Below are 24,857 nucleotides of genomic sequence, written 5' to 3' on the forward strand. Positions count from 1 at the left end.
GAAGTGAGGGTGTGCCAGACACAAGGCAGAGAATGCTTCCCTAACACTGCTCCCCAGTGCTGAACACATAAAGAGGTTTTCATACAGAGTTCTGGTACATTAAAGAGAACGTATTTATTCTCAAACATATGAAGCATTCAAATATTTAGGGCCATATCAAGGCAAGGTTTTGAATAAAGAAGACTATTACTGAATAGGAGAAGTGGTAGTGAGTCCACAAGTCTGTTTAGCTGATCAGTAAATCAAGTCCTCACAGACAGACGAACAGGAACTGGGTTTTGCTGGAATGCCAGTTATAGCACTAAAGAAACCAGCTGATGAAAACAGCCTTTCTGCTACTGTTCACTCGTTGACTACAAAGAATGTAGTACAGTTCGTCTTATCCTAGGAAGCTGGTCAGGCATGAGTGTCAGGAGAGCAATGGGAAAGGCCAGTCACCAAAACACTGACGTTGCCACAGAGTGGACACAGGGGACTGACTGCAGCAGAAGATGCCAGGGCACCAGACAGCAGTTTGGGAAGAACAAAGACTCGGAGCAGCATTTTAGAAAATGAACGGATGACTGGCTGAAAGGTTCCCATCCCTGAACTGCTAATTATTTTAGGAAGTCTTTTGTTAGGGTGAGAACTGGGAGACTAGAAAACAAGGGATCCAGCCTGAAGGTTAAAAAGAAGAGGGGAGAGGCTGAAAATTATAGACCTGTAAGTGTAGCATCTATATTAGGAAATAAATTTGAGATGATACTCATGGATGAGCTTAATGATACATTTGGAGAAGTACAATTTAATAGGAGTGAGTCAGCATGGATTTACCAAAGGCAATCATGTCAGGAAAAATTCCTTCCTTTTCACGTTGAGGTAATAATTGGTTTTTGTAAAGGAAAACCAATGGAAAACTGTCAGGGTTTGCAGAGTGTTGGACTTTTCATAAAATAAATTATTGTACAGGATGTCATGACGTGTGTCAGAGCACCAAACTAACATTGAGTAAGAAACAGAGGGCCAAAACCCTGAGAAAGGAAGGACTGCCTCCTGCAAGGTCTGCAGAGGGGAGACATGGCCTGGCTGCAGATGGAGAATTAAAGATATCAAGTAAGTATAGCTTGAATGGCATTGATTTGGGTCTAATTAGAAGGGAAGACAAAGGCTGCAGCGTGTTGAGAACAGTCAAACTTCCCCATTCCTGTGTTTATGACTGGATAAGTGCCAAGAAATATGGTTGAATAAAATGTCATAAAATATAAAATCTAACTTAGAATATAAAAATATAGATTTGTAAAGAAAGCACAGTAAATTCATATCATATCACCCTGTAAGACAATAATTTAGGGTACTATTTAAATGAATATGTAGAACTAATGAAAAACTAACTTAAATATGAAAAACATAACATCAGAAAACTGAAAAAAAAATAAGAAAAGTACCCTATCATGGCTTACTGATTAATCTTTCCTGAAAGAGAACACTGCTTTCTCACTGCCTTCAAGCATCCCAGCTTCTCAAAGGGAAAAGTGAGATGGAAGGAACAGTCTGAGGAAGGAACAGTCTGGTCAAACAGCCAGTGAGCCATCAAAGCCCATCACTAACTAGCATCTAGCACTACCTGTACATGAGACATGAGGCGTGTGGTCTGCCCCTCTAGTGCAGGACATAAGATGGCCACAGAGATGATGTCTGTGAGGAACTTCGAGCTACTTCCCCTTATAGAGTCCATCCTCCACATACAGCTTGGGTGACGGCGAGGGGCGGGGAGCATCCCACCCCAAGCAGCTGTAGGAACAGTCACACTGGGTAATGGCTCTGCTGATCAGCTAGGAAATGCAGTGCACAGGCTTAGCCCTCTTTAGGCCAGCACTTCAGCACCTCTGCCATGCTGCCTTCACGCTGGGAAGAACCCAAGGGAGGGATAGTCACAACAGTCTAACAGGACATTCTCTATCTGTGTGAACTCTAGCTGACTAAGTGCCAACCTCACCAAAACAGAAAAAGTAGAGATCTTTGCTTTTGTTTGGTTCTCAAAACATCCCTGCATACAACAAAGGTCAAGAAATCAGCCACCCCATATTACTTTTATATACTGACAACAGGATTTTATTTTTAAACTGAAAAAATTGAAAGAATACACCAGTATCAAACTTGGCATAGTCACACATCATCGGGTGCATTAAAATATTCTAACTGAAGTTTCACACATATAATGTTTACATCAGAGAAAGTCCTCCTTTCTCTGAAGTGGACATCATAAGTGCAAAAATGCATACCTTAAAACAACCCTGTCATTATGGAAAGGCCTTCCCTTGGTTCTCACACATACAGAGCCTATCTTTACCACTGTGTTTATAGTCCTATCCAGAGTGTCCGAGCCAAGAGCTCCATTGCATGCACCACACAATGGCACCCTCACAGATGTACACTAAATAATCCTGGGCATGGTAAAGTCATCCTGTCACGAGCCAGCTGGCAGAGTGAGAAGCAGGGGTGACTAGCAGCTAGCCTCAGCAGACCGGGCTGCACTAGCTGTATTTGCACATGGTGCTGTCGGGGTCACAGCACAGGACACTTCTCCACACTGACTTTAGCGGTGGGTGCTTCCTTAAACAGAACACCATTCCCGCAGCCCAGTGCTTCCTTTTGTGTAGAGAAGGTTCCATACTCAGGGACAGTTTTCAATTACATAAAAAGCTGGGCGACGGGAGCCACTTTGCTTTCCCTCCAGACACCTTCCACTGCACTGACTCCGACATCGAGATGCAGGAGAATCTCGCAGCCATGCCGTCGCCAGGCTCAGGGCCTCTGACGTGAGTCACGTCCTCAGTCACATGCTCAGGAAAACAGCAGTACAAGGAGTACAGGGTAACATTTTAAATCATAAATATACTGAAAGAATTATTTTCTACCGATTAATAAGAACAAAGGAAACTCTGGCCACAACATCTGGCTGCTCTGCGATGGTTCTGCTCACTCTGTATATGTGACAGAGTATAGGTGCTAGGCCTGTCTTCACGCAGAGCAGAGAAGGAACCAGACAGACTTCCACACAGGGCCCAGAAACTGACTCCATCAAGACCTGATTTCACGCGAAGACGTCACAGTAATCTACAAACAGCTTCGTAACTACTGTGGTAAACGACGAGATCCTGTCAAAAAACACAAACAAAGCAGCAGCACTTGAACGGTTTCCGTTCCTTACCAGCATGCAGGTACGCGAGGTCAGGGTTCTCAATGTCAGGATGCTGCTCTTTCAAGTGGTTTCGGAATTCCACGGGGACATTTGTCCCATAGTCACATTTTGGGCAGTTGTACATCTTGACACCTTCATGTTTGCCGGTGTGTAAAATGTGTTTACGAATATTCTCCGCACAGTTTGACCTATGAAGTAAGAAAGTAAATGGAATTAAGTTAAATAATTATCACTATGTCACAAATGTTTGTAGTTGAAGGCTGCTCATTCATTTCCCGGCTGCCCAGATCCAAAATAATCACACAGAAACTGTATTAATTAAAACATTGCTTGGCCTATTAACTTATTGGGCTTCTTATTAACTAACTCTAACATCTTAAATTAATCCATTTCTATTATTTCATATTTTACATGAGGCTTGTGGTTTACTGGCAAGGTTCCAGCGCATCTGTCTCCTTCAGCAGCTACATGGCATCTCCTTGACTCCCCCTACTCTTCTCCTCTATCTCTGCTTGGAAATCCTACCTTGCTCTATTCTGCCCTGACATAGGCCAAAGCAGCTTTATTCATTAACCAATGGTAATAAAATAACAGACATTCACAGCATTCAGAGAAAAATCCCACATCAACTGCTGAAACTGGCTGCCCTTGGCACATCATTCCTATGTGCTAGGTAGTAATCAATCTACTGACTTCACTTAGATAACAAGCAGGAGTCAGTCATACAATGATGTCAGCTCTATAACCCAGATAACATGGCCTAGGGTGGTCTTTTGCTTCAGCAATTCAGTTCTACGTAGAACTAAAGACACAAACTTCCAGGCTTTATATTTAATATCAAATTATTTGGGTACTATCCGGGGGCAGTGAAGGTGCTGGCTTGCACACCAGGACACAGGAGCACCCTGCAGAGTGGCAACAAATGAAAGCCACTGAGCTCAGAGCAGAGGAACACAGCCAAACAGTTTTAGTTTCTTCCAGTAAAAGCTGCTCGCCTTACGGTGCTGAGGCAGCCTGAGATAGGAAGGAAGCTACCAACAGTCATTTGATTTGTCCCATGTCAAGGCAATGTGTTAGTACCAGAAAGCTCCCTGTGATGGTGGAGTTTCAGAGGTTAGGCTGGACACTATTGTTGAGGGCCCACGAGCCAATGAAAACAGGAGTGAGTAGAAAAAAGAACAAGACATGCATTGATAGATACTTCCTGAAGATGCTGCTGAAGAAGGAACTCGGCAGCCACTCTCAGAGAGGCTTCACGATCACAAGGCCGAGAGAAGAAAGTCAGCAGAGACTCCTGTGTCGTGCCACATGACAACGGCCAGGAATCCCCTGGGTGTCTCATGCTCAGTGACATCAAGATACTTACTTTTCATGGAATATTAGCCTGTGGCATCATTCACATGTAAGGATAGCTCATGAGACTAGAAATGGAGACTGGGGGAGTCCCTTTTAATTCACTGCCATGTGAAGCTGGTGAAGAACCCTCAAGGCATGGAACAGTGAATGAAAACAGGAGGAACAAGATTCCACAGACAGGATAAAGGTGTCTCCTACTGAGAGAAAGGATGCTGAAATACAAGAGAATGAGATCCTGGGATCACAGTGACAGCCTGCACTGATATTACTGATAACCCAAATCCAAGATATTACTTTGGAAAGCTTCATGCCCATGAAAAGACAGAGAACATCATCAAACAAGCACCCCCTTTAATAGAGTTAGAACCGTTAATGTGGAGAACATAAGTTCCTTTATGCCAGGGAAAGCTATGAGAAAACACACACATCAAAACGCCAGTAAAGCAAATACTGAAATGCTGATTCTTCTCACATTCCAAAATACTTTAAAATTTACACACTAAAATTAAAAATAAAAACTATTAACATTACTATGCGTGGGGATAGAACTACAGAGATTTTCTAGCTAATTCCAGCATGATTTGGGCAAAGGCTTAGTCAACTTAAATACCTCTTTGAGCTTAGACAGAATATGCATTAGCTAGGTGATATACAAATACATAATTCATTTCTTATATCACACTGATTACTAAATCTGCTTTGCACATGAATTTGCACACTGTTAATCAACAATGAGGAAAAGAAGAAAAGTACTTATGTGTGCCACATGTGCAACTGGCCTGGTGAACGCGACACCACCATCTGAGCTGGGAGGTCAGGATTAGTAAGGTAATTGCACTGGCTTAGGAAGAAGGATCTCTCACAGGCTCACAGGCTGAAGGCTGCTTGCTTCTCAGGTGAATGTGCTATTTTGAAAGGTGCTGTATACGTTAGACAGTGGGCACACTTAGCTGCGCCACTGGTGGTAGGTACTAAGGCGGGGGGGGGGGGGACTCCCTTCCCATCCTATCCCTCTTCCCCTGACTCCTAGTCAGCATGAGGCAAGCATCCATGCTGCATACTCCCACCATGGGATGCTCATCCTCTTCAAAGGTTCAAAGCAATGCAGGCAGCTTATCTGGGATATTTAAATCCTCAAAACTGGGAACAGAAATCAACCCTTCCTTCTGCTAACCTGCTTCTTCTAGCTATTTTACACTAAATATCATCACCTACATAAGAATCACTAGAGCAGCAGCTTTCTGTCAAATCAAACACAGCAAAGATTCCTGATTCCTGGAGGAAGAGTCTGGTAAGTGGTTAGTTATGGCTTCTGTTTGGTCTCAAGTCCACCAGAACAGTCCTCACATGGGGCTTTTCTAGCACAGCACATGGAAGGAAAGGACTGTGGAACTGCACAGACGTACAGACACCCATGGGAACAGGCTACAGAAGCCCAACACACAAGCAGCCCCTTCATGTTAGTAAAAATGAGGAAGATAACAGGGCCAAGGTTCCAGAAAGAAGCAGCCACGAACCATAAGTTTTACCCAAGTGAATAATAAACTTATACTGAGTTTATCACTCAAATGTCACTTTGCCTAATTACCAAGACATCTTCCCTGCAGAACTGGCTGTGTGAAACCAAACTACCAAGGACACACAAGTGTGCACGATGCTCTCTCGCTACCCCTGCTAACAACCACAGAGCAAGCACCTCCAAGACAGTAGAGGCACAAACTGAGAGGACTTTCATCTCTGAATTTCTTTTTTGGCCATCAAAATCCTCTACATGCCAAAGAATTTATTTCTGCCCTCAACTATCTCCCTCTGTACCCTGTCTCCGGCAAAGCTAATTTATGAGGAATAAAAATTATTAGAATTAAGCTAAGGAGTTTAAGCATTCTCTCAATATTCAGATGAGCTCTCTGTCTCAAGTGACTCAGAAGAGATCCAGGAGATCCTCTTTGGATAATGGAGAATACAAATCAAGAAAGGCCTAAGAACCTTCCCTGAGATACAATAGGAGTCAGGGACCCCTGGCTCTGGACCTGCAGGAAGATACGCTCTACATCCCTTCCTCCTCCATACACTTTGAATCAGAAGGCTGCTCAGGGGCAGAGACTGAGACATGAGGTCAGGCAGCCCAGTCTCCATTTTCAACCTGTGAATGCCAACCCTCTCTATATAGGGGCTCTGTAGTCTAAAGCAATTACTTTAATTCTGAGATCCTGTCCCTTAACTATAAAATCAGACTAAGAGTTTCAAATCACTAAAACCTTGAATTCAATCTTTCCGGAAAGGCAAGTGCCAAATATAGTTTTACCAGGATCTAAGATGCTTCCAAGCTGCCCACAGGTCTGCACGGGGCCCTGGGACTTCTATGTTAGCATGGAGAACCAAGGGCAAAGGAGTGGAGCACAGGAACCCAGGCTCTCACAAACAGTAAGAAGCAGCTATCCATCAGCAGAGACAAGGCACTGAGCTTGAGGATCGCATGGAGAATGCTGACACCTAGACCTGTCATTTCTAAACCCAATGGCCACTCCTCCAGGTTACAGTTGACTACCAGGTGGCCCCCAGCTGAGCAAAGGCATCCCAGATACTCAGCAGGAGAAGATACTTTTGCTGGGAGGGCAGAAGAGAATATTCTTCACAAGGCTCCTAAGACTGAGGTAATCACTGAGGACTTGCCAGGACCAAAACCAAACATTGTTCTGATAAGAACAACATCTTTGAAGATCTTTTAAAAATTAATTCTTTGAAAACTTCATGTAAGCATACAATAAATTTCAAGCATACTCACTCCGCAATCTTTCTGGATCTACCCTCTCACTCCACATTGTTCCCCTTCTCCTTCCAAAAGTTTTATCTTTTAAGGTTTTTAATACATCGCTTAAAGAATTTATTGTGTATGGATGCATCTGTGCTACCGTGTGTGTGCATGTGTGTGTGTGTGTGTGTGTGTGTGTGTGTGTGTGTGTGTGTGTGTGTGGTGTGTGTGAGTGTGAGTGTATCCGGAAGTCAGCCGAAGACTTCTCAACTCCTCTCCTTCAACCATGCCCATCCAAGTAATCAAACTCAGGTTCTCAGAAATGGCAGTAAGCGCAGTTACCTACCAGACCGTTTCAATAGCCCCTTTTGTTATTTTCTAACCACTGAGTCCAATTTGTGGCTGTCCATAAACCCATGGTATGGTATGGTATACTCTTAACACAAACGAATAAGACAACTGTCTTAGCCAGGGTTCCTGCTGCTGTGACAAAAAAACCATGACCAAATGTGCTTTGTTTCATTCACGCTTCTACATCATAGGCCATCAAAGCAAGTCAGGGCAGAAACTCAAGCAGGAACCTGGAAGCAGGAGTTGGAAAAGAGGCCTTGCAGGGTGCTGCTTACTGTCGTGCTTGGCCTGCTTTCTTACACACTCCAGGTGGGGCACCACCCACAATGGACTGGGCTCTTCCACACCAATTACTAATTGAGAGAAAATAGCCCACAGGCTGTTTGAAAGGCCAATCAATTGTGGTTCCCTTTTCTCAGGTAACTGTAGCTTGTATCAAGTTGGCAAACTAACAAATGAATGAACAGCAACAAAACCAGAACATTTAATCTTTGTCTACTATACATGAGTACAGTACTACTAAACATAACCTTTCCTTTCTTACTTATCTCCAGGAAGTCATGTTAATGTTAGTATCACAATATAAAACATTTTAAAAATGTCTTTTAAAAGATAGCATATCTTTATAAACTCCACAGTCTTTAAAAATTAAAATATTTAAAAAGCTCAGTCTCTTTAAGATATGCAAAGTCTCTCTCAGAGCTCCAAGCATCTCTGAAGCAGCCAACCTGTCTCTAAAACATCCAGTCTTCTCAAACTTTCAAGACTCTAAAAGCATAGTCACTCATTTGTGGGGTCCTGGAAAATCAAAAACCCAAGTTAAATACTTTCTTACTTCAGAAAGAACTGGGACATAGTCACAATCAAATTGGAACAAAGCACAGTCTAACAGGCTAAATATATCTGTGTCCAATGTATGGGTTTCACTCATGATCTTTGGGGTTCCAAGGGGCTTGGCAGTTATTCACAGCACAGCTTGTGTGGTAGGCTCAGGCTGCCTCCACTCCACAGGTACAGCTGCCCTGGCTTGGCATAAAATGATATTCACATCTCCAAAGTCCTGGGCTCTCTGCTGCTACTGGTGTGTACATACACCAACGGCCTCTCCTGGACTGTCTTCTGGGACGCTGGCTCTGCCACATGGCATCAAACCTCAGTCCTGGGGCTCCTAATGCAACTGAGGATACAGCTTCACGTATAGCTGCTCAAAGTCCCGAGTCTCAGCTGCTCTCCACACCCCTTCATGCCTTCAAAACCACCTTGGTGACTCTTACTATTACCAACGCCAGCCTTGACATTCTGGTGACCTCCATTCTATGGGCTGACCTGAGGAAATACCTCAGTGATGTTGGTTTCTCCTTGCACACAGCTGGTTCTTTAGTCCCAGCCCCAGCATCAGTTCCCAGAAAAGCAAGCTTTCACTTCACAGTGCCAGCTTCCTGCTAATCACAGTCAATTCTTCAGCACCGCAAATTCTTTTTTTTTTAAATCTATTTATTGTGTATACAGTAGTCTGCCTACATTCATGTCTGCACGCCAGAAGAGGGTACCAGATCTCATTACAGATGGTTGTGAGCCACCATGTGGTTGCTGGGAACTGAACTCAGGACCTTTAGACGAGCAGGTGGTGCTCTTAATGGCTGAGTCATCTTTCCAGCCCATTCTTAATTCAAAATACGGCAGGACCTTGAAACAACTTTTAGGGGACTCAGAAACTTCTAAAACCTCTCGTCAGGCCTCCACAGTGCACTCCTCTCAGCATGATCATCCAAGCCCCCACAACAGCTCAACGAAGCCTCGAGGGCTTCTGAACTCAAAGTTCCAAAGTCTTTGTATAATCCTCCCCAGAACACAAGCTCAGCTTTGTCACACCAATGGTTTCTATTGCTGAAATAGCAGGGCCCGAGGAAACGCTGAAGGGAGACCCCTGTCTTAAATAGCATGGAAGAGCAGAAAGTGTTTGTTATACCAGCATGCATGAGGGGTCGTTCACCTGTACAAACGGCAACAACCTGGAGATGAGCGAGTAGGGTCCTTTTAAGCACAGGGAGGGGAATTTTAGGGACAGTCAGGTCATCTCAAAGTGATGGGTTAAACAAGCAGCAGTTCCATTAGTATACTCTGAATTGGCCGAGGTTTGGTCTTACCATCTTTGGACACACCTGCACAAGCATGGTAAGTCCAGATGTGACTCGGAAGGGGCTGCAGGTTTGTCCCTCAGACACTGCGAGGCTGACTTAGGCCTTTCATTGTCTCTTTCAACCCCAACTATAAGGGCTCTGTGGATAAATGGCCCTTTTTGGGAGAGACACCTGTTTTGCCAATCTCAGAGAGCTGCAACTTAAATTCATTTGTAAAAAGTGAAGAGTTTAAGCCCTTCAGTAACAAAACACCAAGAATGAAAACAAATTGGGAAAGAAAGAGTTTATGTTTCTTATACTGGCAGATCCCAGTCCATTGGTGAGGGAAGTCAGGACAGGAGCCTGGAGGCACTGGAGCAGAGGCCACAGAGGAAAGCTGCTTACTTGCTCTCTCCTCACAGCCTGCTCAGACCAACTGATGCCTTCTGGGACAGATGACAGTAGAAAGACCCGGGAAGACCTTCCACACAGACTGTGGAGGCAGAGAACAACTGCAGGAAGGAGAATGTGAGCAGCAGAGGTGCTGAGATTTTTCCAGGGACTGTGGAGCCGCCTGCGAGCACTTCAGAAAGCAGGGATGCAGCTTGCTTGAGTTTTCAATTAGATGGTGGTGCACTTTTTAGTGAAAGAGCTGCTTCTGAGTCACCCCGATCCTGTAACCCCTCACTCACACTCGGCGCAGCAACTGCAATGAAAACTCACTCATTTACCAAGCTGGACTTTGGCACAATTGTTACAATGGACTGCCATAGCTTTCCTTTCTGGGTAAGCAGGTAGGTGTGTGTGTGTGTGTGTGTCTCCCCACGAAGAGTCTCTCATGTGACAAAATGTACTAAATAAAATTAGAGGTGTACTTAAATGTAGACATACCCACATATACACAAACACAGGAAGGCAATGGCCTCAAAGAGATGTTGCACAAATACTTCTATGTGCATATAGTATGCATCCACACTGGGCTTGGGAACGTCCATGAACATGGAACAGTGATCATCTCAAAAGTGGACTGAGGTAGGGTAGTGGTCCAAGAGGCACAGGAAACCCCACACAGCTAAGCCTAGTCAGGGCAGGAGACTGGTCACTTATAAATAAAACACAGGGGTCCTAAATGTGCAGTTAACCCCAAGAAAAATTAACTTTTGAAAACTCTACTTAGGAAGTCATCATCATCCAATTAAGAGGGAACACATAGAGGTGTCAACTAATTTCAATAAAGCAAATGGGACTTAGTCTACGCACAGGCATGGGCTAAAATATTTTCTGACATAGCAAGCAGACGGCACAATGAATTCCAGACAGATAGCATCATATACCTTCAAAAATTGCAGAGGTGGTTAAAAGTGATTTACATCAAGACAGGCACTAAATATGTAAAGAATGAACATAAGTGTGAAACTGACCTCAATTATCATAAAGAAAAAACAGAATGTTTGGGAGTGGCAAGAGCAGACTCAAATGTATGAAAAATAAGGAAGTATACATCCATGTAGAATATGCATTTAACATATATATATATATATATATATATATATATATATATATATATATAAAATTTTAAAAAACATATTTCTTTGTAAAGGATTGAATTTTTTCTATCTGAACCTTCAGAGCATGTTACTCCCTATCTTCTTTAGTATGAGAGTCAGCTCACTGAATCCCAAGGTGATGTTATAATCAGGCATTCCATCTGTGACCACACATGTACAATGATGTCACTCAGTTGTTCTACAGTACAATCTGAATGACACATAATAGTCATGATTCTACTTTACACACAAGTTTTCAACAGCATCATTGCACAAATGATGTGGGCTTCCCCTCTGTATGCTGTGAATATGACTTATTAACATTGGTTAATTTGGTCTATGGCAGGGCAGAATGGAGGTAGGCAGAAAAACTAAACTGAATGCTGGGAGAAAGAAGGTGGAGTCAGGAGACGCCACATAGCTGTCAAAGGAGAAAGATGCTGGAACCTTACCAGTAGACCACAATCTCATGGTGATACAAGGATTAACAGAAATGGGTTAATTTAAGATATAAGACCTAACAGTTAAAATAAATTTAGATATAAAAGGGACTATTTGAATCTTTTTTAGGGAAACTTGAAAATCTGGAACACTTTGGTGTGTAAATTTTATGGAAACCAATGCAGATTTAGTGCTACTAATGAAAATGTAGAATTAAGTTGGGATCTGTTTTGAATGTGAACTAGTACTAATAAATAACTAAAAGAAAGACATAAGAGCTAGGTAGGAATACGCCTAAGTCCTTGGCCAAGCAGTGTTGTATTGATACAGTTTCTGTGTGACTATCCGGGTGAGGACGGCTGGGAAACGAACGCAGTCTTCGCTTACACACAACATCCAACATCACTATATATGGTATCTGTCTCTCTGTAAAATGTTGTTTTAGAATAAAAACTCTGCTTTTTATTCAGGCATAAAGTATATGTAGGGTATAATGAAAGCTGGGATCATAAAATCAAATATAGATTTCAGAGTACAAATACTGCAAAACTCTAGAAATCAAAAACCATAAATATAACAACATGTATTAGAAATAATATATAAGATCTGCTTCTAAAGCCCTCCTCAAAAAGTTCTGTTCTCAAGAGGCCAACAACGTTATAAAATATTATGAACACAAAAGTAGAGAAGATGGGAGGCTCCATATTCAGAAGGTTATGGCAACACTACACTGTATTCTACCTGTGGAAACTTACAATGTATACTACAATACAAATTTCTGAAAGTTTTACTTTCAGAATGTTTATTTAGGTTGTTTATTTTATTTTTAATTATTTGTGTATGCATTGGAGCAGAAGTCTGTGGGTGCAGGTGTCTCCATAGTCCAGAAAGGGTGTTGTACCTCCTCTGAAGCTGGAGTTATAGGTGGCTGTGCGTGACTTGGTGTGGACGGTGGAAACTGAAAGAGCAGTATATACCTGAGCCCCTGAGCCATCTCTCCAGCCATGAAGTATGCTTCCTTTTGCTGAGCAATTTGCTTCCAAACTTTCTGTTCACAGAATTGTACTTTTATGTCAACACTATCTCATAAGGCTGTCTTTAGGATTAAGGTAAGCAATCTAAACATGAGGGAAAAATAAGAAAAAAGTCACTTTTTTCTTGCTGTTACTAGATTTCCTACTAGACGAAATGTATCACAAATACCTGAAAAGTTATCAGTGACTGTTTTACTGCACATAAAACAGACTCACGCCAACATTCCCAGCTGACACTGATTCCACATGATGTGTCAGATTTGCAAAGTTTATCATGCAAGAACACATATATTTTCTGGGTGTTCAAAACTTTTGAAACTCATTCATGAAAATAATTACTGTCATTAAGTTGCAAAACAATTATATCAAACTAAACAGTAAACCCTTATTTATGTGTCTAGAAAGCAGGTTTTGCAGTCTTTGTAATAAAAATTCAAGTGAATATAAAATAATTCAAAGAAAACCTTTACATCAACAGGAAAGGCCATCATATTTTCAAGCCAGTGTTATCTAATTATGAATTCCTTGGGCAAGCCACGAGCCTAAGAGAGACTAACAAGACAAGATGGTCCAGCGGAGAGAAGTCAAGGCCTCCGTAGTCTCCCGCTGGAAATGAACTCCGTGCGCTCTCAGGGCTTGTCTCACTGTCTGCGTAGGACAGCTGGGCGCTACACATACTCCCTCCCACTTATGCTCTCCCTGAAGACCCACAGCAAAGAACAGAGTAATTTTAGATTATTGATCACCTGTGCTGCTTAAATTTAAAGATTGTTAAAATCAGTAGAATAATGAAATTCTTGGGGTTTGGAGAGATGGCTCAGTACTTAAGGGCACTGGCTGCTCTTGGAGAGGACGATGGCACAGTTACCGGCTCCAGTATTGGCCCTTTTCTGACCTCTGCAGGCACTGCACAAGCGAGGTACCCAGTCATGCATACAGGGAAAACATAAATTAAACAAACAAATAAATACATACATCTTTAAAAAGTTAGTAAGAAGCATATTGTCACAGATGTCCAGCATATGAATGTCACCTGGAGTGCCAAGTCAAGTCCATCAAGGGCAGAGTCACAAGCACGAATGACGTGTAGGAATAATAGGCTATGTAATAAATGGTAATGAGTCAACAAACAAGTTACATGAGGGATGGGAGGGGTTGGTTGTCTTCCTCCTTTCTTCTCTCCCCCTTTCCATACTCCTTTTATTCTGTTTTTGTATTGATTATTATTCCTTTCTGAAGTAACAACTCCCCTATGCTGGCCTGGCTGGCCTTGGGCTCCTAAGTTCAAGCGACCCTTTAACTAAATACTCAAGACACTATTTGTATAAGGACATGCCATGTACATGATTCTTACTATCCTAGCAAAGTCAAAATAAAAGCTATCTGGGCTTCAAAACTTTAAAGCAGAAAAAAAAAACAAAATATAGAAAGGAGAACAGAAAATACTTTTATACTTCTGATTAGAGTTTTCCTGAAGGAAATTTAAAATCCACATGCTCCCCCTAAGAGGTAAGTTTCCATATAACTTATACTATAAATAATAGATAGATAAAATATATAATACACACACATACATATATAAGTTATATATGTTTATATATATATATAACAGTACCATTAAAAATTATAAAAGGAGTACATTTAATTAATTTTTAAAAACTCTCCAGCAGGATAAAGAATGAATAAATGGTGCAGAAATGAAGATATATAAATGTTTATGTACACAGCATGGTGACTACTGTCTCTAGACACAGAAGGAATACAAATTTAGAAAGGACCAAAAGGTTGAAATAAAGAAGACTGGGAGCTTCAAATATCAGAAACAGAAAATAAACACTACCAATCTAGTGCAAGGAAGAGGAGGTGTCCTTCAACGGGAAGACGATGTCAGAACACAGCAGCACATCTCAGCCACTCGCAGGACGGCTTCTGCTCACTCTAGGGCTCTGAATACACCCTACAAGGGCCAGCTCTTCCCCAGCAAAGCTAGAGGTTCTGCAGAGAAGCAGGCTTTGGTCCAGAGCTAACAGGTCCTGGAGGTGGGTAGAGGGAAAAGCTTTGGCTACTGCACAGGGTTCTGAACATCTCCAAAGCTGGGAGGGTCTGCTGTGTACAATACCTGATTTCCTACATTTGTTAACAAATACCACCTACATTAAACAGAATAAAGTATTAAGATGGAAAGACACCTAAAAAGTAATATTAAGTTAAAACAAAGTCTAGACAGATGCACTGTAGGATTCTTTCAGCATTTTAAATATAAGTGCATGGTAAAGGTGTTAATGAGTGAGATGCCTTATTAATTTTCATGGTAACCATTGATATGCCTAATACAATGGTTTCCATATCTAAGGAAGCTTCTGGGATTAGCTTCACATATTTTGGATTGCCAAGACTACTCATGCTACCATCTTTATTACACATGTTAAGAGATCCAATCAAAACATCTGATGGAGGAGTGCCTATGTGTTACTTTCATTGATTAATAAAAAAAACTGCCTTGGCCCTTAAAGAGGAAAGAAAATTAGGTAGGCGGAATAGACAGAACAGAATTGTGGGAGAAAGGAAGCAGAGTTGGGGAGACGCTTCAGGCAGTCGCCATAGGCAGTCGCCATGCTTCTCCTCTCTGAGATGGACGCAGGTTAAGATCTCTCCTGGTAAGCTATCCACCTCGTGGTGCTACACAGATTACTAAATATGGGTTAATTAGCCAATAAGAGGCTAAAACTAATGGGCCAGGCAGTGTTTAAAAGAATAGTTTCCGTGTAATTATTTTGGGTAAAACTAGCCGGGTGGCAGGACACAGCCCCGCTGCTCCATCTACAAACATCAATTTCAGAAACAACTGGATTGGGCCTGCCTTCTTTAATGCCAGCACTCGGGAGGCAGAGAAAAGATCTCTGGAGTTTGAGACCAGCCTGATCTACAGTGTGAGTTCCAGGACAGCCACAGTTGTTACATAGAGAAACCCTGTCTGGAAAAACAAACAAACAACTGGATTATACAGTACTTTGCACAATGGAAACATCGCATCTATATCATGGAAGAAAAGCCACGCTAAGTCAGCTGGGAGAGGTGTGCTGAAGCACGGGGCACTTGCCCTTCTCAGCCAGCCTGAGGGACTTGAGCCTAGCAGCACAAGATGGGAAGAAGGGAACCAGAAGCAGGAGGGGAGGAATCACTTTGTGTGGGTGTGTGTGGCTGTGGGGGGGGGGGGGCACAGTTGAGCTAGCTTTCCCTCACAGTAACAAGATCCTACCGAGAAGTGAGAGGTTGAGAAAAGGCCAGTTAGGCCATCTGTGGGAGTCCACAGGGCAGAAAGGCCAAGCTGGGGTGGAAGTAAGTGGGAAGACACTGGCCTTTCAAACTACCAATTACAAAGAGTAAAAAGCATGTACAGAAGAAGAAAGATCGAGGAGAGTGTTGGCAAACTAGGTATTTATAAAGAGTAGATGGGTAAAGGCCCTTGCTATGAGAGCCTACAGAGCTGCAATTGATCCTCGGAGTCCCTGTAAAAGTAGAAGGGAAGGAATACAACTGTCCTCCAGTCTCTAGACATGCATGGTGGCACGTGTGTGCCATCCTCCACACAAGCTGTGCAGACAGACAGAGATGCATACATATACATACATACAGACAAACAGACAGGTATGCACGTGTACACACACACACACACACACACACAAAACACAAAGAAACCACTAAGGGTAAACTAACATACTGCAAACACAATTAAACAAGGCCGGGTCACTGGATCTTTTAGAGGCTACAGGAGATTTTATAGGTACCTGAGGTGATTCCAAAGTTTATTCTTTGAAAAACTTTCTGTAACAGTAAATTCCAACTAGAGAATGTTTCCATAATTTTGCTTTAAGTTTATGAAAAGCTTCCCTGAAACTGGTAGTCTTCTATTAAATAGGCTAATTCTCATTAGATCAGTTAGTTGTGATTTTTGTCTTTTATAGATTGTAACCTTTTGAAGTCAGTTCTTATAGCAATACAAATGGACATACATTCAGTTCTGCCAGGGAGCTGAGCGGCAAGAGAGCCATACACAAGTGGACATATTCCCGAGGACATGGGTCCCTGATCCCAGGTTAGGTCCTGTGTAAGTGTCCATGTATACACCAAGTACACACAGCACTGAGTCTGTTTTTTGGAAGGCTACAAGTATTCTGCTTTACACAGTGTTGAAATTCCTTTACTAACAGTCATGGATTCCAGGTGACCTTGATCACAATCCTGACTAGAAATCCCCTTAGACATCTGTGCAGCAGCCGACTGAGGTGCTGACCACCATATCACACTGTTAAACTTGCTAGCGTTTGTTTCTCACACTCATGTCCACTGAAATTATTATTCATTCCAATTTCTGCTCGTGGCACATACGTCCACTGAGAGAAACAATTTGCTTCACATATACGGCTTCATTTCTACCCTCCCCCTCTATCGAGAAAAACAGGAATCACAGGGGGAAACAGGAAATGCCAGGACAATGGTGTTTTTCTTGGTTAGAAACCAAAATTGTGTGCTCAGGCTCTGTACATATAAAGGCACACATAAGTACATTGGGAACAGGATATATAGCATGCCATGTGATGAATGCAAAGTGAGTTAGAGCTGAGTCACCCACATCTCTAGGAGGAGCAGAGCGAGCCTTGAGCGCTCAAACCCAGATTCCTTTAGACCCAAGCAGGAAACCGTACTTCATCAAGATCCCACTTCCTAATTCATGATGCGCCGTCAGTGCACTGGAGACCAAAATCAGTCCTAGGTGCGAAAGAGACAACTAGATTTTCATCAAACTCAAGCCAACAAGGTAGGCACACGTGTCCAGAAAATGAAGCTCAGATGCTGGGGTGTACGGATGCCACATCACCATTCCAGACGCCCCAAATAACTGTGCAGATAGTGGAGGTGTCCTGCGGAGGAGTGGGCCTCAGATTGGTGCTTGTGAAAGGATCTATGTGGTCAAAGAGCCTTCCATCTGTTAGACATACTACATAGTGGGTCACGACAGGAATTCAAAGACTTCAAGCTGCTGGTCACTATGTGTCAGAAAGGGAGAAAAGGATTATGGCATGCAGAATGTCTTCCCCACTAGCCTAACCATGATGACATTTTCTGCTTGAGTCTCTGAGTGGGAATCTGCCCTACCTGGTTCACTGCTTCCCCTCTAATGTATCGCCTATGTGGCACTGATGCTGAGACGTTCTTTCCACTGTTATCTTGCTCCTGATGATAGAACTGTAGGCCCTCAATGCTGCATGCCTACATATCAACTCTTTTAGAGGTTTACTTTGTCATTCCATTTCTGTTTATAAAGAGTTTATGAGCGGGGGGCACTTATGCAGCATTATTATTTGTAAGGCCTTGGGTTCTACGTCTGTCACCACTAGAACAAAGGAACAGACAACTGCCACCAAAATGTATACTAACTACATTAACAACCCACTCACAGCTTTAGCCTGAAATAAACCACCTAAAACAAATTACTTACTTTCCAATTCAAGTAATTTATATACATGTACATACATACATACATACATACATACATACATAATGTGAATGAACAATTATCTATGGCAACTATCTAATTCACATAATTTTGCAAACTTAAGGCAAAATAAGTAAAAATTTTGAGCTGAATATTTTATACCCTAGTATCTTTGATAGTCTGGCCCTGAGCATAGCTTTATTTAGGTCAGTTTAGAGACGTATAAGGAAAAATAACTACATATCAAACAGCAACTGGGGCATCCAGGCAGAAAAGCAGAGTTCAGGGGACAGCAGGCAGGCCCGGCCGCACAAACCATCTCCCACTCATAGACCTACAGACAGGGGCTCTGTGGTGGGGATGGAGCTGCCATCAGGAATCAGAGACTACTCTGAAAGGAGGGACACCAGGAGCTGCCAGGGGTAAAGCCCCCACGTCCACTCCAGCTGTTTTCAGATATTTGCAGTGAATAGCCACCAAACAGGGAACTTACTTAGCAGTGGGAAGGCAGTTGAAGGAATCTTCTACTTTTAACTCTGTAGCTTATGAAAACATACTTGTCAAATATTAAATTCAAAATGAATAGTCTACCATTTTAATAATTTTTCTAAAGAGGATGGAATCTTTTTACAATTCTAAAGTTAAGTGATTAGCTTTGAAGTAGAAAAAGTAATAGAAAGAATCAGTAATGACCAGAACCACTGAGTTTATCTAATAATCTATGACCAGTTGCACAAAAATGCACTCTGTAATCCATTTAAAAATAATAACTGGTTCATTTCAACCCCTGCACACAATGCTTCCCTTTGTCCCTTGTAAGTCTCTCAAATGTCTTATTTTAAAGGAATATATAGTACTCCCGGAAGACATTTTCCCATTTCTATTCTCTCCGACTCCGCGAGCCCTTGTTGTGTGTGATAAGGCAATCTCCTCCGGGATCTGAGCTGTGTAGTTTCGCACCACGAGTGACAAGGACTCGACTTGAATAACTGCTGTGCGCAGGTTGTAATTATGTCAGCCGGAGTGTTGAACAAGGGGACTGATTAATGTGAGCCCTGGCCCAGGCTCAGTCCCTATCAAAACCTCCGCGCGGGCCAGCAGTGGGGACGGGTTAAAGCAGAAAGACAAAACATGCAGCATCGTCCATGATAGATGAATTGCTCCAACAGTCTCAGGCAGATGTTCCCGGACAGTATAATATACAATTACTCTGCCTTATCACCTTCCCAGGGACAATAAAGCTTCCTCCTTCTATAGCTCATGTGAGTGAAGGCAAAATTAGTTTTACTTTTACAACACTGACTCACTTATCATGTTGCCTTGATTGTGCTTTTACAGCTAAAGAAAACATATATTCCACTTTTAAACTCCAAAGAAAAAGACCTTAAAATAAAACTGAACTCTTGTTTGGACTCTCTTTTACATCAGAGATACACTGTTTTAAAGGATTGTTTTGTTAAAAAGATGCAAGAAAAGTAATAAAATACGTGTGCATATGTAGTTAAAAACAAGTACAGACATATAACTCAGAAAGATTTAGATAGCATAATCATTACATTCATAACATCATTTTTCAAAGAACAAACAGAAATCATTAATTGGAAGGAACATGTAATTAAAAATATATATGTGCTGATTTGGACTACATATTTCTCAGGCAGACGTGAGTACACGGTTTCTCGAGTCTGAGGTGACTCCCAACGACACAAGCACAGCCACCACCCTTCTCATTCTTCAGGTCTCTTCTCGGGAAGGCTGCGCTCGCCAAGAAAACGGAGGCTTGCTTTGCAGCCATTTTAATAAAACACAGCAAGAATGTCAGAGTGTAGCTACTTCTGGGGCACTACACTGTTTCTATCATCTTTGTTTGTGATTACAGAATGGGCACTACACATGTGTGCAGAGGTGTACAACACAGAACCTCTCAATGGGCAAAAGGAAATGGGCCTTTGAGATTTAAGCTTGTAACTTGTTATGAAATAAGTTAAAGCCCATGTCCAGCCATTACAGCCTTGTGTTGATCATATTTATAACAAGACAAAATGGCAGAAATTGTAACAGAATCAAAGGAAAGGCAGACAACATGTGACTGAATGCACACACAGCTAGCGCCGGCCTGTGGGGTGATATACATGACTTATTTCCACTTTTTAGTGGTTGAATACAACTGACACCAACACTCGGCAGTTATAATACACCCTAAGTCATGAAAACAAATCATGTCCCTGCCTCGCCCTGAGGAGTGATACATCTGCTTCTCTTTCCATATTACACAGTCACTAACTCCAATGTCCAGAAGATCCTTATTACATTTCTCTTGCTATGGCAGACCCCAGTCACATTTTATGTGCCTAGAAATCTGGCAGTCTGAAGAAGCCAGGGTCAATTTAAAAATAATTTCCAAAAGAAGTTTTAGCACAACATATTACAGAAAAAAATATGCTTCTCATTGATGAAGACATTTTCTGATGTTCCAGGAATTGCTTGGGAAAAGGCAAGTGAAAGGTAGGTAAAAAAAAAAAAAAAAAAAAGCAAACAGAACAGGTTGGGTATATATGAAAAAGTCCAGTGTCTTTACAACAAACAACTCAGTATACTGCCCTTGGCTGATGATGTCATTCGAGTGTTCTATTAGATTTACTGATGTTAGATATTAGCAGGAATTATTTAGAACAAGAAAGATGTCCTATTTTAAAACTACATTTAATGAGTGTTTCATTAAATGATCATACAGAACTGTTAGGTAGCAGCAAGCAAGTATTAAACAAATTAATGACACTTTAACCTTCTGTATAGATGCAAGGAAGGCTTCAGAGAATGGGTTCTCAATGTGGGCAGAATGGGAAGACACCACAGGACTGTGACCCCATCTAGGTCTAGTGTCTGTGTGTCTAACTTTGACTGTAACAATATCAAATTTGGTGTTGTGTGGTATCACATTACACAGGCTGCTCAAAAGGCAACTAACAGCAAATAACATCCAGCTCCAAAGTGTGGCCAGAGCAGCCGTTATCCACGGGTCCTGGCTGCTCCTACCCATGCATTCTTGTCCTGTTTTTCCCTAAGCTGTTCTCTGTTCTGGACTGATGCTGGCCATCCTCAACATCTAGAACCTCAGAAGCAGCTGCCGTTTCCTGCATGACTGCTTCTTGCCAGGGCCTCTCTTTCCTGGAGGTCCCTTTCTGTGCCCCCAGACTACTTCTCAATCACACATGCACTGGTTAGCTGTCTCTTGGATTATCTGGACCCCCATATATTCTAAGAACAATTTTATTGCCATTACTGCTACCAGGTTCCACACTGATGAGTACTGACATGCATTCACATGGATCTCCTGAATATTGGAAAAGCTGGGTGCCCTGGATCACACATCCTGTCACATTCCTAAAGGACATTTCCTCTCCAGAAGGAAGGGTCTTATAGATGCCATCGCTCACGGAGGCACTCTGGCCAATGCATCAAGGACAATGTCTTTGTCTGCTGCCTGTCTCCATTCAATCATCAGGTGGGAATGTACATAACTTCATACTGGCTCCTAACCTGACCTCATTTTCTGCCCGCACCTTTGCAATGGTATTTAAAATGATCTCCCATCTTCTGTTATTTCCCTCTGACTCATTTTTGTAGCCCACTAGATATCCCATAATAGGGACTGAGTACATCATTGACTGGTCCACATATCCCCTGGCCATCACTGCCATCTGAGCCATGGTGTCCTCCCCAGCATAGGCAGTGCTAGTGCTCAGTACTTCTCCTACAACATGATTCTCTATGTCTTACAACACAGGCTTCCTGGAGAGAGAAGACAACTTAAAATTGAAAAATTGGTACACTTTAGGAATATACCGTGACAGAATCTTAAAAAGAAAACAAAAGCAAACTTAACATTCTGCATTTGGAATAGCAAAATAAATTTCCTGAGTTTAAAATGTCTTTCATATTTTATTTCAAATACTTTAATTCAAGAGACAAATTACATTATTTAAGTATAAGCTTTCAACATGTACCACATTTTCTCCCAATGGGAAAATACTAATTTGTTTTATGGAATATTTCATATTTGTTTAAAGTTACAACTTAAGACTGAAGAAATAAAACATTGGAGAAAAGACCATGAAAAGTTAATCAGCACACATTCCAAACCACACAGTGCAAACTGTATCCAAACACACCGAAGGGCAGAGTGCAAGACAGAGGCCTCTGCCAAAAGACAGAGCCAAGCCAAAGTCATAGACAATAAGAAATAGAGTTTACCAAGGTAGAGGAAAGATTAATATTGTAGGAAAAATACCAGGTGACATATTAGTTATGGAAGAGTAAATTCTAGCTCATTTAAACTATGCCTCATTTGGAGATGGCTATATAATAAATGATAGTACTGGGATGATTTTGAGTCTGGACCATTTTTACAAACAGTATAAAAAAATAATGTAAGCATTGAACAGCCAATAAAGAGTTGGTGCTGTGTTCTTCTAATAAAAAAGACAAAGCTCCAAGATATGTAGAAGAGAAGGCACTGCCTTTATACAAAGTTCTTAAGGAAAAGAACATATGTCCACACACTCCATTGTCTCGTTCTACAGAAGAAGGCCAATCCATGGAAGACAGGCTGCTACAGAAACTGCCGAGAGGAACAAGAGGACCCGGAATAACCCCGTCTCAGAGAAGGACTCCACCACCATTTTCTAAACATTCAAAGATTTCTTTTTCCATGACACTTCTGTAGATCCTAGAGAGATGCTATTTCAGAATAGGCTGAAACAAAGGAGATGAAAACAGAATGGTGCATCTGGAGTCCTAGCATTCAGAATAAACTAAAAAAAGAACTCGTCAATTTTTAAGACACAGCAAAGTCACTGTTTTTTGAATGCCAGGGTGACGATACATACAATACTCTATTGATCGCTATCAGCTCCTCCACGGAGTTACAAGTGTGTGCCTAACAAGCTTTGTGGCATGAACTTTTTTCCAACTGCTGGGGTTAGAGACAGTTACATGGGAAAGTGTTTTGTTGTGTGATAATAACCCTGGTGTCTGAGGAATAAGTTATTATGCAAGAGACTATTGCCCCAAAAATATTTTCTATTTTTTTCATCTCTAAGGCCTTTCTTCCTATCACAATACATACAGATATATCTAACTACCACCCCAGGGATTGTCCATAGTAATTCCTTGTAGAAAGACCATCCCCAAAGATAGCTTTGGCCCTCTATTAATGACTGAAATTGGGATTCAACAACAGCAGGTTAAATAAACATGTTTATCTGGATTCTACTTTAAGAGATAGCAGAGGGAGTGTATGGTCACTTTGTGTTGGCAATGGCTCTTCTAATTAATCTGTGATCTCAGTGCTGCGTTAGCTGCATCAGTAAGCACAACCGCTCACCTATGCTGACAAACAAAAGTGGCAAAAGACCGTTTTCATTTAAAGAGAAAAAGACAACCTGCAGTTCTTAATGCTAAGGAATCTACTATATGATTCCATATATTACTCATTACCATTCATTACAATTTTGAAACAAAAGTATCAATAGTAAATAAACTTCAAGGAAAATAATGGGCTGAAACGGCATATAGCCTGCCAGGGTGATACAGGCTTGTGCGCTATGGCAAAGACAGAGACGTGCGCATGAGGCAGGCCGTGGATGGGATGACAATGCAAAACTACAAAAGCGGAGCACTAGGAAGGGCGATGCGGATGGGGGGGGGCAGAAACGGTTTCCCGCTGGATGAGCTCACGTTCCATGAATGAGAGACACAGTTGAGAGAACACTTAACAACCTCATGACCATTCCTGGGTGCATAAAATCATGCAGACATTTTCTGTGGAGGAACACCTTAGAAAATTCTACTGACACTTATCAGAAACTTGTACCCCCATGGAACTACCACTCAGAGAACTGCTGTGCAGGAGGTAAGCAGGCTAGGGCGATCTGCCTGCAGGGAGAACTACACACAGGTCTAACAGATGCATGTTTTCTAGAAGAGACCCAGAGACTGAAGGAAGCCTTGCACTCATCATTATCTTAAAATACTACCCACAACTATGATGCCAACCAGGTTTGCAGGCTTTCCCAATCGTGTGTACAGCTCTGTCATCTGAGTCCGAGCCACCGAGCAGGAAAGCAGCGCAGCAGGGCAGCGCAGAGAATCACTCATGACCAAAAACTCTGACTCTAAGTTTCTTGTGATCTCAATAGGAGACACTATTTTTAATTAGTGGAACTAAATAAGTAGCTTTAAATATAAACAGTGTCTAATATCAGTGACAGATTATGTTCATTTTATATTTTTTATGACTTTTGTAATTTGATAAAATTAAACAAAAATATTTAACGCTACTCAATGTTATTCAAAAAGAAACTGCTCGATTCATTCCACACATCTCATTTCATCTTTCTCTTCTCTACAACCATTTTTTTCCCTCTCTTACTATTCAGGGCAAATCCGAAAAGCACAGGAAGCCATGGGAAGGAAAATAGGAACTCTCCCAAGAGACAATCCAAAAGGAGAAAATTACCCCCTGTGGACGTTGTCTCCTAACTCAGGTGTTACAGAAACAAATCCCAGACAAGAAC

The 24,857-nt window shown here is 41.9% G+C and overlaps 1 protein-coding gene across 3 annotated transcripts in view; it reads right to left on the reverse strand.

The window, feature by feature from the left end:
- Nucleotides 1-24,857, reverse strand: part of Znf407 (zinc finger protein 407) — a 366,869-nt gene that overhangs the window by 104,958 nt on the left and 237,054 nt on the right. For all 3 annotated transcript variants that reach the window (XM_038330534.1, XM_038330536.1, XM_038330535.1), the window contains exon 8: nt 3,191-3,369. In XM_038330534.1, the coding sequence (XP_038186462.1) occupies nt 3,191-3,369 (179 nt within the window). The remainder of the gene's footprint in view (nt 1-3,190; nt 3,370-24,857) is intronic.

This window comes from Arvicola amphibius, chromosome 5 (genome assembly GCF_903992535.2).
Source record: "Arvicola amphibius chromosome 5, mArvAmp1.2, whole genome shotgun sequence".
NCBI classification, from domain to species: Eukaryota; Metazoa; Chordata; class Mammalia; order Rodentia; family Cricetidae; genus Arvicola; species Arvicola amphibius.